This window comes from Papaver somniferum, chromosome 6, assembly GCF_003573695.1.
Source record: "Papaver somniferum cultivar HN1 chromosome 6, ASM357369v1, whole genome shotgun sequence".
Taxonomy (NCBI): Eukaryota; Viridiplantae; Streptophyta; class Magnoliopsida; order Ranunculales; family Papaveraceae; genus Papaver; species Papaver somniferum.
Window position 1 is genome coordinate 178243559 of NC_039363.1, and position 13479 is coordinate 178257037.

Below are 13479 nucleotides of genomic sequence, written 5' to 3' on the forward strand. Positions count from 1 at the left end.
TTAGTTTTGGCTTTGATGGAAATTGAAAAATAAATTGAGTTTTGATTAATGATTTTTGTATTTATTAATTAAGTTATGATGTTGTATTTGTATTTGTGTTAGAATATTTAAGGTTTCTTTAAGGGTTAGTTTAGTATTTTTACAGTATTTTAGACACCCCTTATCATTTTCTATTGGGTGGATGAAGACATTCATAGACCCCAATTAAGTGGCATAGGCCCAATTTAGCCAGGTTTAATTAGTTATAAATAAAATTAGGACAAAGAGCATATTAGTCATTTCATCACTCTAGGACCCCTTATAACTGTAGGCAGACGTCCACATATAATATCCGTCGGTCATTTCATCTCTTCAATGATTTCGACTATTTCCTTCTTCAGTTTTCTGGTCTGGACTCTGGAATGAGCATTTCATCTTTAGATGCGGCAGTTGAAGAGTGGGTTTTTTAAATTAGAACCCAGGATTATCGTTCATTTTCGTGGTTGATTTCTCTAACTCGAAAATCAGGAACAATATCGAGGTTAGATCTCTGCTTGTCTCATGTAACTTCTTCTTACTAGTATATCAATTTTGATTATGAAAAATAGGGTTTTAACACTCAATCTTTGATATGTGCATTCTAAATCACTGTAATTTTATTGTTGTCTTTTGAGTATTTTTATTGGTGAAAGAAATGTTGGTGATTAGTGATGGTAGGGTTTTGTGAATCATCATTTGGTGTATTTCCTTTACAATTCCTGTAACTGAAATTGAGGACAACGATGTGAGATGAAGTGATGAACCTGTGAACTGGGCAAATTTATGTACCAGAACCAACTCTAGGTTTTTTCAGGCTATAGTGTTCAGTGGCCAATAAAACCTTTAAACATGACTCATTAGGATTTGAGTAGGAATTTTCGGTTCTTCGGACTAGGTCTCATTGTATAGAGTAGCCTTAACACTGTATATGAACAAAACTAGCTTGACTAAGAAAGATGTAGGGAGTTTAGTAATGAGAGAGTTGGAATTGGAGAAATACTTTCGTTCTGTTTTCCGAGAGTTATACTGCCTCTGTCCCAAGAAAAGAGATCCTACCACTTTTCCATTTTAGCCTATCATCTCTTTCCCTGGGACAGAGGGAATAGTTGTTTTAGTACTGGCTGCGCATGACCATAAGGAAAAGAAACCTAAATTTGCAGAGTCCTGCTAGGCTGCATGTTACTTGCCAGTTGCAACTTGCACGCATAAATGATGTGGCGCCTATTCAGACACCCTAAAACCTCGGGATGCTACATGGAAGGCCTTATAGTGGACCACATCTAAATCTGCGAGGCCCTAAATTTTTTGAAATTTTAAAATATTAAAGTAAGAGCATAATGAACCTTCAAGATTTTATAACTGATATGTTCCACCATTTTCGAATCAATTCATTTGTAAACTACTGTTAGTTACATATGATAAATCAGTTACGATACACTTATGATAAGAAGAGAAAAGAAAGCTAAAACAACTGTTGACATATCAAGTTAGTTTCTATACTAATTTTTTCCCTTTAACATTACATTGGAGAGTTCTCTTGTTAAATGTTGTAGGCCAGTATGTTGAACAGACCATTTCCACAAACAATGGAAATAACAACTGTTGGAATATTTTCAACGCCGCTAATCAAAGGGGGGTCCTGGGGGGCATCGCCCCCCAGGCTGTGGTCGACCTGACAGGTCAGGTCGTGGGGGTCCAGGGGAGACCGTCCCTGGTGGGGGTTTCAAGGGGGCAACGCCCCCGGAAGAATTTTTTGAACTGACGGTTTTATTTGGCCGATAAAAGCCTGTTCGAAAATTTGGCCGATAAAAGCCTGTCTCCGCAAACGGTCAACGCAGCAAAGTTATTGGGAAAGGCACTGTTGAACTCTCGTTTACTTCGGGAAAGACTGTGACTCTTACTAATGTTTTACATGTCCCTGACATCGTGAAGAACCTTGTTTCCGGCGACCTTGTTATGAAGGCTGGATTCAAGACGACCTATGAGTCTAATAAGTTTGTGTTGTCCAAAAATGGTGTGTTTGTTGGACAAGGATATGCTTGTAATGGGATGATTAAGCTTAATTTAATAAATAATGGTTCTGCTTATATTGTTGACTCTGTTAATTTATGGCATGGTAGATTAGGGCATGTGAATTATGGTTCTCTTAGAAACATGAATCGATTAGGCTTGATTTCTGATTGCAATTTTGATCATGCTTCTAAATGTGAAATATGTGTGCAAGCAAAGATAACTAGAATTTCCCATAAGTCTGTAGTACGAAATTCTTCCTTACTTGAATTAGTACATAGTGATGTGGGTGATTTGCATGGTTCTGCCACTCGTGGTGGAAATAAGTATTATGTCACTTTTATAGAAGATAGTACTAGATATGCTTATACATATTTAATGAAATCTAAGGATGAAGTCTTTGATAAATTTAGGATTTATAAAGCAGAAGTAGAGACACAATTAGAGCACAAAATTAAGATTTTACGTTCTGATCGTGGTGGTGAATACTTTCCTACTGAATTTAATTCCTTTTGTCAAGAGCATGGTTTAGTTCATCAACGTACTGCACCTTACACACCTCAACAAAATGGTATGGCTGAAAGGAAAAATAGAACTTTGATTGATATGGTTAATTGCATGCTTATAAGTTCTGGTTTGCCTAATTCTTTGTGGGGTGAAGCTATGTTGTCTGCATGTTATATTTTGAATAGAATTCCTTTGAAAAAGAAGAGTGTTTCTCCTTATGAGTTGTGGTTTAAGAGGAAACCAAACTTGAGAAGACTTAAAGTCTGGGGTTGTTTAGCATATGTTCGAAAGCCTGATCCCAAAAGACCAAAGTTGGGAAACAGGGCTTATAAATGTGCTTTTGTGGGATACTCTCTTAATAGTATCACCTACAGATTTATAAACCTTGACACTTTTGAGATTATAGAATCTGTAGATGTGGAATTCTTTGAGAACTTAAATAGGAACAGTTCTCAAATGCAACCCATGGAGAATCCATTGTTACCTGATCTAGAACCTATGGAGATTGATAACAATGATGAAAATCCCTCTCCTACTTATGACAATGATATTTCAGTGCCTACTGAAGATATCGAACCTAGAAGGAGTAAGAGAGGAAGGATTGAGAAAAAGCCTGATCCAAACTTTATTTATTACCTTGTAGAGGCAAATAAGAATAGAATTCTTAGTGTTAACCAGTATGTTATGCATACTGATGATGACCCTAAAACTTATGCTGAAGCCATGAGTTCTAGAGATGCAAATTTCTGGAAAGAAGCCATCAATGATGAAAAGCATTCGCTTTTGACTAACGGGACTTGGGTATTAGTAAATTTACCTCCTGGTGCTAAAGCAATAGGAAGTAAATGGATATTCAAGAGAAAGTTGAGAGCTGATGGTGAAGTTGATAAGTTTAAGGCAAGGCTAGTTGCCAAGGGTTATAAACAAAGACATGGTATTGATTACTTTGATACATATGCTCCTGTTGCACGCATCTCATCCATTCGTTGCTTGATTGCACTTGCTTCTATTCATAAGTTGGTTGTGCATCAAATGGATGTCAAAACTGCTTTTCTAAATGGGGATTTAGAAGAAGAGATATATATGGAACAACCTGAAGGTTTCATATTACCAGGCCAAGAGAAGAAAGTTTGCAAGTTAGTGAAATCTCTCTATGGTTTGAAGCAAGCCCCTATGCAATGGCATGAGAAGTTTGATAAAGTAGTTTTGTCATATGGTTTGTGGTGAATGATGCGGACAAATGTATCTATAGTAAGCATGATAGTTCTGGTTGTGTGATTCTCTGTTTGTATGTTGATGATATGTTAATCTTTGGGTCTGACATATCTGTTGTGGAAGAAACAAAGAAGTTTCTTAGTTCTAACTTTGATATGAAGGATTTAGGAGAGGCTGATGTAATCTTGGGAATTAAGATCCTAAGAAAGGGAGATGAGTTGGTTTTAACTCAATCTCATTATATTGAGAAATTTCTCAAGAAATATGGTCACTTTGATGACAATCCAGCACCTACTCCTTTAGACCATACTATCAAGTTAATGAAGAACACCGGCTACTCATGCTCAACTTGAGTATTCTAGTGTTATTGAGAGTCTTATACGCTATGCATTGCACAAGACCGGACATAGCCCAAGCCGTGGGAATATTATGTCGTTTCTCAAGTAATCCAGGATATGAACACTGGAAAGCAGTTTCAAGAGTTATGGCTTACTTGAAAGGAACAATAAATTTTGGTTTGCATTACCAAGGCTATCCCGCTGCACTAGAGGGGTACAGCGATGCTAACTGGAACAATGTAGAATCAAATTCCAAGTCAACTTCTGGATGGATTTTTACATTAGGGGGTGCTGCTGTGTCTTGGAGTTCCAAGAAGCAGACTTGTATTTCTGATTCAACAATGTTGTCAGAATTGATAGCTTTAACTGATGCATGTAAGGAGGCAGATTGGCTTAGAAACCTACTTATGGAAATTCCTTTTTGGAAGAAGCCAACTCCGGCGGTCTTGATTAATTGTGATAATCAAGCTACAATCTATAATGTCTCTAATAAGACTTATAATGGAAAGTCTAGACATGCAAGTCTTAGACACTACATTGTTAGGCAACTACTCAAGAGGGGAGTAGTTACGGTTAACTTTATTGAATCAAAGAGGAATTTGGCAGACCCATTTACGAAAAGTCTACCAAGTTCAGTGGTTTCAATAAAAAGGAAAGAAATGGGACTAAGGTCTGTGAAGGAAGTTTGATCTCCCATAGCAGAAACCCAACCTATGTTTTGAAAAGGATAAACAAGGTTCAATGTGGTACCAACAAGTTATGGAAGTAGATTATGGAGCACTAATATAAAAACTTCCCATTTATTATTAGTGCTGGTTTCTGCAAGAAAATAGGATGGATGTAAATCCTTAATGAGTCTATGATTAGTAAAAGGTGTATCGCAGAAACACCTTCGAGACTTACCTATATGAGTATGGAAATAAGGCCGTTTCCTAAGAGAAGAAGACCGTTCTCTAAAGAAGACTCATGAACAAGGATATAAGCACATGGCCATTAACGTGCTTGGCTACAGAACACATGATTTTATGAAATCAATATGTGTGGAGACTCCGGTTTTATCATAAGGGGTACTTGGTTCAAGACTGGTTTCACCATAGAACCTCGATAAGGCTTTGAGTTTCTTACACTAAGTGAAGGTTCAAATCCAAAAGATACCTATCATTTATGTGTTGATTTCAACGATGATGCTTAGTCTCAATTGTGCTTGAACTACGTTGGCTTGATCCCACTCGGGTACGTAGGCAGTCACTTCGGTGATGCAGTCACTCTGATTTAAAAGTTTTAACTTTGTTTTATGGTTTTTGAAAATAGGGGGAGAATGTTGGAATATTTTCAACGCCGCTAACCAAAGGGGGGTCCTGGGGGGCATCGCCCCCCAGGCTGTGGTCGATAAAAGCCTGTTCGAAAATTTCGAATCCAAAAGACACCATTGATGTCTGTTGATAAAGGAACCTGACGTTTCGTGAATAGAAACCTGTTGGCGAATAAAAACCTATTCCCAACAGGTGCAAAACCCTTTATAAATAGCTTCTCCCAGTTTCGTTTAAGATATAAGAAAAATCAATCTGTTTTCTCTGTTTCAAAAAGCATCATCAGAAATCAGAAATCTCTTTGTGTGTTCTTGATTGAATCAAGGGGTACAAACCTTGAATTCAGTTTTCGTTGCAGGGCTTTCATTGTATCCTGAAGGCAATATTTCGCATACCTGTTGTAATCGCCAATTGTTATTGGGAGGGTAGAAATATTTGTCTAAAAGAAATTTATACAAGCCTTGAAAGTTTTGGAGTGCAACACTTTCTTCTCTGATTCATTCATCCTTTGTGAAACCCAATTTTTTCCAACAACAACCACACAAACAATGTAACTGGCACACAGCCAAGCGATGTTATAGGTATTACAATCCATGTCCATCGCGGGCAAAGAATAATATCTATTGCTGAACCAAACGCTAGCATCATGGTGGTCATTGAAATGAAGAGTGTTGCAAGACCTAGTATAAACTTTTGTGGTAATGCTTTAACAAAATCTTCTTCTGAATATCGTGATGTTAGGATGGTCAAGAACATAAGAACTTATGTGACGGAAGAGAAGAGAGCTAAGGCATCTGCTACTGCAAAGACAATGAATGAATTGATGTTCAGAAGTATGGGAAGACCATTGACGGTGTTTCTCTTAGCATCATTGTAGTTACCACCGGGTACAGTAAAAGCTGCAGCAAATGCTACTGTGGAGATGAGGGTTGCTGCTAGCATACATGAATGTGAGGTACCTCTCATCCATTTTTCTCCCTTTGTCACCAAAGCTTTGTGCTTTTCTGTAAATATATATTGAGCTGTCATTCCATCTTTGTTTCTCACTAACCTGTATCTTTCTAGCAAAATAGATTCCACCCCCTGATTGAAATAATAGAGCTTAAAAATAAGAACAGATTATATTAGTTGATTTAAGGAATAAAGACTGATTATTTTAGGAGGCGCCGAAACTTTTTTGATTATTTTAACAAATTATTATAAATCTAAGCTACTCCCTCAGATGATCTTATCATTGGTTACCTTAAACCACTGCGCGTCTCGTTGCATTTGAAAAGCTACGCCAGAGATTGAATTTAGTTGATGAGAAGGTGCAATATCAGCAGCATAATGCAATATAGTGTTACCTTATTATTTCTTTCTGCAATAGCAATTTGTACCATTGTTTGACCCTCCATTTCGGACCAGAGGAGGTAAGGAAATTTCTCAAGACACTGCACAATGACTTCTGTTGTCCCATACGTTATTGCTGTCTTCATGAGGCTAGATGTTTTGAAAAAATGTATAACATCCGACTTGTTCATAGTATCATTTATTTGTATCAACATATCAGAGACCAATTTAGAGGCTTGTTCATTTATCAACTTCTGGTCGTACATTTTCTTGATAAAAGAAACTGTAATAAGAATACACCAAGTGAACGATAAATTAGATTTCTTCATTTAGGGAGAAATATTAGCTAATGATTAAGTTTCACTTTAATAGACCTTGAGTTAAGTAGGTGATGAGGCAGTCTGGGATAAACTTTGTTATGGCTCCTCTACACACTGTTGAGGACTCTCTCGGGGATTCTGGAAGGTTCTCTATGTCTGCTCTGTTGTCAAGGTGATTAGGTGCCTCTATATCCACTTGGAGAACTGTTTCAATAAGAGATTGCCAGACTGTAGTCCCAACTACAAAAAAAAATAATGAAATGAGGGTAAAGGAAGGATACTAACATGGGTAGAGGAGGTTTTGCCACCATGTTGTCTTATTTCCACTTTTAAATGAAAATGGTCTCCGAATGAGCACTTCTAATGCACAAACACCATCTTTCTTTGTTTTCTCAGTGACTAGCTTCGGATAATCTTGCACAATAGACAGCGCAATATCTGCAAACAAACAAGCGGTACACTATAAACTCAAATAAATCAAAATAATTTAGTGAGTGTGAGTCCCTTGTCAAGCATGTATACTTCTTCTGATTTCAATTTCAATGCACAGATATATATTTATCAATCTGATGAGCTGATATATATATATGTATATACACTCACCGTAGAAGTTAGAATCAATTAAATCACATAGGAGGGAAGCACCACATCGACCAGTGAAATGACTTGGGTCATTGTCTCTACTAACAGAATAAAGATATTGCAACACCTCCTTTTGTCCATCAGAAACATACTTTGAAGCTATGTGGAGTGGCACTCGTCCATAGTTATCGCGTATCTGTGTTAGAGCGCCATTTGTTGTCACCATCAATTTAGCTACTCTGGTGTTTCCTTCCATGGCGGCGGTGTGAAGTGCTGTGAATCCGTACTTACTATCCTTTAGTGCAAGTGCTTCTGATGGCATGAGTTGTACAAGGTTTTCCACAAACTCCCACTTTGTATGATCTGTAGCTATATGCAATGCTGTTTCTGATTCTGTTTCTGATTCACTTGTGATCTGTGCCGTCGCCCGTCATCATATCTGGCTGATCCTTGAAAAATTGTTCAGCCCATCCCCAGTTGCCATCTTTTGCTGCTTCATACAGTTGCTTGTGTTCCTCTTGAACATAATTCATTGCCTGATTCCCCTCTCCTTAATTTGTTTGAAACAAGAGCCTAAATATTTTAGATGTACCCCCCAAAATAAAATAAAAACAACCAACTAAGACAATATTGAATAGCGCGTAATTTTCAAAAATACAAAATTTATCGACAACTTGGTCAGAAGTTCTATGCAGCTATCTTAAATGTTCAGTGATCGATCTGCTTGTAAGTGAATCAGTGTATGGTAATTGCAAGTAAATGGGTTGGCTGTGATCAACCGGTGGTACAGGTATCAGACTCTAAGCTGGGATGAAGTTGGTTAACAAACGCAATTTTGCTCATATACCTGGGTGTCGAAGGAAAATAACCGAAGTTTGTATAGATAGATCATAGACAGATTCGAAGCTTGAGGAGATCACTAGTATAAATAAACTATAAAGCGTATGATTACCTTGTTGTTCACTGACTGATGCTGGGTTTTCAACTTCATCATCCCCGTTTACTTCTGTTTGATGATTATTGTTACAAGTAAAAGGCCTTATCTGGTTATTAGGAATTATTTTAGGACTATTTAGATCATGTACTGGAATTCCATTGTTCATACTTGTTAAAGTCTCTAATATTTGTTGTAGAGTACGTGCCTGAGATTCCGTAAGTTTAATAAGAGTAGTTTCAGAAGTACTAGCTATTGCTTCTTTAGACTTTTTGTTCATTGTATCAGTTGATGAGTAGGCAGAAGCTGCTAATAAAGGTGATTTGCTTACGAAAGCTTGGTTCTTTTTGTTTTTGTTATCTTTGCAGGAGAGGAAACTTAAATGAGTACAGCAGGATGATGGGAGTAGGAGAAACGAATGGAGATTGAAGAATATAAAGAACAGAAGAGAACAATATTATAAGATTCCAAACTCCACTAAGATAGCAAATTGGAGTCTAAAGGGTAGTCGAGAGAATGAGAAGCCAAAAAGTAAAGATGCAGTACAATCCACTGTGAGTACTCGTTCATGAACTGGCTGCTTCTTTTTCGTATCTTCGTCTTCCACTACATTCAATAATATATTTACGATGAATGCTTTGTGTATGTCTTCTATTCTTAGATTTCCTTTTCTTTTGAATACTATAAAGTGGGGCGTTAGCATTTTTATCCACTGTGTAGTCATTCTAGACATCTTCCTGTTGTCCAGACTGCAGAATAGAGATTGTCTAACGCTTTTAGGAAAATCCCATTGTATGTTGACAAAAGCTAGCTAAACCCAATAATGCTTAAAGCTCAAAAAGCATTATGATCCATTCACCTAACACATCACTTGCATATAAAACAATTGGACCTTTCTCAATCTTCTCTAAAGGAAAAGGTAAAGGTATTGGTGGAAATTTTTTCTTGTTTTCCAAAATGGATGGTTTTAAAAGCTTAACTTTTGAAATAAACTGTTAAAAAATGGAATCAACATAGGTAACCACTTTCCAAGCATTGTTCACTTTGTAATTGGTGCATGGAATGATGGAAGACCAACTGTTGACCCAAGATGACCTTTGCAAGAGTACTAAGTCTGTACCACTTTCCATTAAGTTCTCACTCTTACGTTGAGCCACAGACCTACCAGCAACCGTCGGCACATACCTAGACACGCTCGTTCCTGGCCACACAGTTTTTAAGAAGTGACTGCGTGCTTTATGTGTAACTGTAGAGGAATAGAATGTGAGTAGAGGCCATTTCCATCGCACTGAATACGAAGTACACATGCTGTTTACCATGCTCATACCCCCTTGTATGTTAGATGGTCCGAGGTATTAGCTTCTGCAGCCGCACACTTAGTGACAGTAATCCCTTTAGATGATCAATTGATCATTAAACTTTCAACGGAAATGATTAGATTTAGGGCTCTCTCTTTTGTGATATGGCTTCGATACATTTAGTGTCACTTATGGCGATGATGATGAAGTAAGTGACTGACCATGTTATTCGTTCTTTTTTTCTTTATTGATCTTTTGGAGGACGAAAAAAATCAGTCCTGTTGTTGTGACTATTGAGAGGATTCCTCTGTTTCTAATTATAGATGTAACCTATCCTGAAACTGGTGTTGAATCCGTGAATGAAGACGATTTTGATGATGTTGATCCTAAAATATACCCTGGGCAATTGTCATGTCAAATCTCCACAGGAGATCTCTTGGAGCAATACGCGAAGCCTGTTCAGAAGGTCATCTTTTCTGGATGAAGCAGGGGAGGGTAGTTGGAGTCATCTGAAAAAGTCTACAAGGTTTATCTGGATACCTATTTTTGAAAGAACAGGAAACCCAGTCCCAGATATGGATTATAATTTTTGAACATTTAAACTTTGAAGAACTCCCTATATGTGCTTATGTTGGTCTTGTCCAAAAAATAGTAGTTTGTCAAATTCATGCCTACTTGGAGGCAGTGATTAAAGCTGTAAAACTGCTCAAGCAAACTTACTGATAAAGCAGCTGCCCAGTCGAGAAGGGAAAAAGTTTTGCTCTAGCGCTGCTAGATCATTTATGATCTAGCAGCACCAGTGTCTAGCACTTGGCATCTTATGATGTCAGCAAACCACTTTTTAAACCATGGTTAGGTATGCTTTTGCCTTCTCTGTACAGGCAAACAACTCGATCATGATACCGTTCAGAGTTATTATGATTCCCTTGACATACATGTGGGTCAATCTTTTTATGTTCTAGTAACCTTCGAAAATCCACCAGAAGACTACCACGTCGTTCCTTCACACAATTTTGCGCCAGTCAATTTACAACAACTTCAGTGTTGCGTTATAAAAACTCTAAAGCTGGTGTTTCTGGGCCGATGCCAATGGCTCCTTCCTTGCTAACACATTGGTCCACCCGTCCATGAAAACAAGCTAAAACTTTCAGGTACTAAGACATACGCAAAAGTACATATATCCATCCGGTGGATGAAATTTTCTGACGATAATCCCCATTTACATGTACCTTGTGGCGTTAGACTCTGGGAGGAACTTATCTCATGATTGTTTTTTTATTTATCGTCTTTCTTTCATGGCAGGCGGAACTTAATTAACAGCAAATGCAGCAAGGCCATATCCCCAAGAATCATATCATTACGGACACATAAAAATTTCAAGAAGAATCATTTTAAGTAGGGGTGAGCAACGGACGGTTGCGGATTAGGGGTCACCCGCAACCAAACCGTCAGAGTTGTGGATTTGGGAATTCAAACCGTGACCGGCCCAATCACCCGCGGATTTGCCCTCTGCGGATCAGCGGATTTTGCGGGCCGGTTGCGGATTAACCGCGGATTTGATCACAAGACATCAAAAAAAAAAAACTAAGTACAGAAAGAGTACTAATTCAGTAATTCAAAAGCAAAAGAGTACTAATTCAGTAATTCAAAAGCAACAAAGGACATAAGATAGTTAACAGTTAACACAAAAGAGTACTAATTCAAATGCAACAAGTCTGGTGCAAAGCCATATGAATCTCTGATGCCAAAAACTGAAAAAGAGACCTTGGATTCGAGTACTAGTTTATTCAATCCGTGATAGATATGTCTGGAATTTCCTGCAAGATTTCTGCCGCATCTGTAAAATGAGGAGTTATAGATAATCAGTAAACACTATAAGGCAGATATAAGGCATCAATAAACAAGAAGAAACAAAAACCAATCAACATTGGTTAGTAAAGACCATTTAAAAGGGCTGATCACAACTAGACCGCAGACCCAATCGACATTGGGGAACAACAAGCCAAAGTTTTAAGATTGATTATGACTAATCAAATTCCAAGGAGACTAATAGAAAGTTATGCCCGCAGACCCTATAATGAACTGATCAGGTCACATTTGCACACAAAAAGTTATGCCCCATAGGCCCCAAAGTTGTAGCATCACATCAAAATATAGCAAGGTTTGAGAAATCAACTTAATTAGTGCAAGGCTGATCACAAAGAGAAAGATGCAAAAACAAAGGAAGCAAGGTTTGAGATTTACCTAAGTCAATTTTTTCAACCACTTCTATCAGCTCCTCGAGATTGATTGGTTTATCTAGAAGCCAATTTTGAGCACAAATCAGTGCTTGGACTGTTTTTGGCAGCATGGAACTTCGAAACTCATTAAGAACACGACCACCGGTGGAGAAAGCTGATTCTGAAGCTACTGTTGGTACTTGCATAGCAAGCACGTCTCGAGCTATCATGGACAAGATCTTATACTTGGAAGATTTAACCTTCCACCAATTCAGAATATCGAATTGTTGATTAAAATCCTCTCTTTTCTCTGAGAAATACATATCCAGCTCTGTTTTTCCCTCCACTGTTTCTTGATGTTTTTCAGACTCAACAAATCTGTTGATCGGATTCCGAGGTTCTAGTGAACGAGAAGTCTGTACTGAAGCTGTTGGTCTTGAATCCGTATCATCCCCTTTATATAACAGTGCATACTCCTCAAACATATTTGTTAAAATAAGTTTCACTGCAGTCATCATCTCATGGACCTCGTGGTCAACTGTAACATGATTCTCTTTCAGTAACTCTGTCAAAGCAAATTTAAGATAGGCTTCCTTGCGTCGTGGGTCAAGAAACACAACAATGTATAACATTTTGTTAATTTTATCCACTGCCCAATACTTTTCATATTTAAGAACCATCCAGTCAGCCATGTCAGACAATAACACATTACCATTCTTAACCCATTCTTGCAATACGTCATTAATACAAATTACTTCGTCGAGGAATAAATTAGACGTGACATAAGTTGATCCAGAAAATTTCAATGTAGCATCATAGAAATTTTTTAGCAATCTAACAAATGCACAAGCTGTTTCCCAATCAGAAGCAACGGGCCATACCTTAGGAACTGCTGGTACGTTTGTTTTACCTCTTGTTGGTGGTCGAGGGGGATTAAGAAATTTATCTGCATACCCTAATTCTTCAAATTGGTAGAAGGCCTCCTCATATTTTTCAGCTGCACTCAACATATGGTAAGTAGAATTCCATCTAGTCTCGCAATCCAAGCTAAGAAATTTGGTGATGTTAATCTTCCGTTGTTCAGCGCATTCCTTAAACTTCTTCAATCTTTCTGCTGATCCTCTAACGAACTTAACGACCTCGCGTATCCTAGAAATAGATTCATTATACAAATCCATACCGTCTTTAACCACTAAGGCAAGGATATGTGCTGCACATCTAAGATGCATGTGCTCTCCTCCCAAAATTGCAGCCTTCCAACCCACAACTCTCTTGGATAAATAAGCAACTTCTTCATTGTTAGAACTAATATTATCAACCGTCAAAGTGAATACCCTTTCAATCCCCCACTGTAAAAGACAAGATGCAACTGTTTTACCTAATTCCAGACCAGTAT

At 37.8% G+C, this 13479-nt stretch overlaps 1 protein-coding gene and 1 long non-coding RNA gene across 6 annotated transcripts; one reads left to right on the forward strand and one right to left on the reverse strand.

The window, feature by feature from the left end:
• Positions 1 to 343: 343 nt before the first annotated feature.
• On the forward strand, positions 344 to 10727 carry LOC113290256. 3 transcript variants are annotated; one of them, XR_003331545.1, is made up of 4 exons: positions 344 to 520; positions 6140 to 6353; positions 8935 to 9120; positions 10293 to 10727. It is a non-coding gene; the product is annotated as an uncharacterized LOC113290256 (long non-coding RNA). The 3 variants fall into 3 exon arrangements; XR_003331544.1 differs by lacking the exon at positions 6140 to 6353 and having other exon boundaries at positions 10188 to 10727; XR_003331543.1 differs by lacking the exon at positions 6140 to 6353.
• LOC113290255 lies at positions 5867 to 8965 on the reverse strand. 3 transcript variants are annotated; one of them, XM_026539849.1, is made up of 6 exons: positions 8585 to 8965; positions 7654 to 8182; positions 7336 to 7488; positions 7105 to 7254; positions 6745 to 7013; positions 5867 to 6481 (listed from the first exon to the last, which is right to left on the reverse strand). In XM_026539849.1, exons 2-6 carry the CDS (start codon positions 7952 to 7954, stop codon positions 6161 to 6163), a joined length of 1194 nt encoding a protein of 397 aa, XP_026395634.1. In that variant the 5' UTR covers positions 7955 to 8182; positions 8585 to 8965; the 3' UTR covers positions 5867 to 6160. The 3 variants fall into 3 exon arrangements, with proteins under 3 accessions (XP_026395634.1, XP_026395636.1, XP_026395635.1); XM_026539851.1 differs by having other exon boundaries at positions 7654 to 8205; XM_026539850.1 differs by having other exon boundaries at positions 7654 to 8479.
• Positions 10728 to 13479: the final 2752 nt, after the last annotated feature.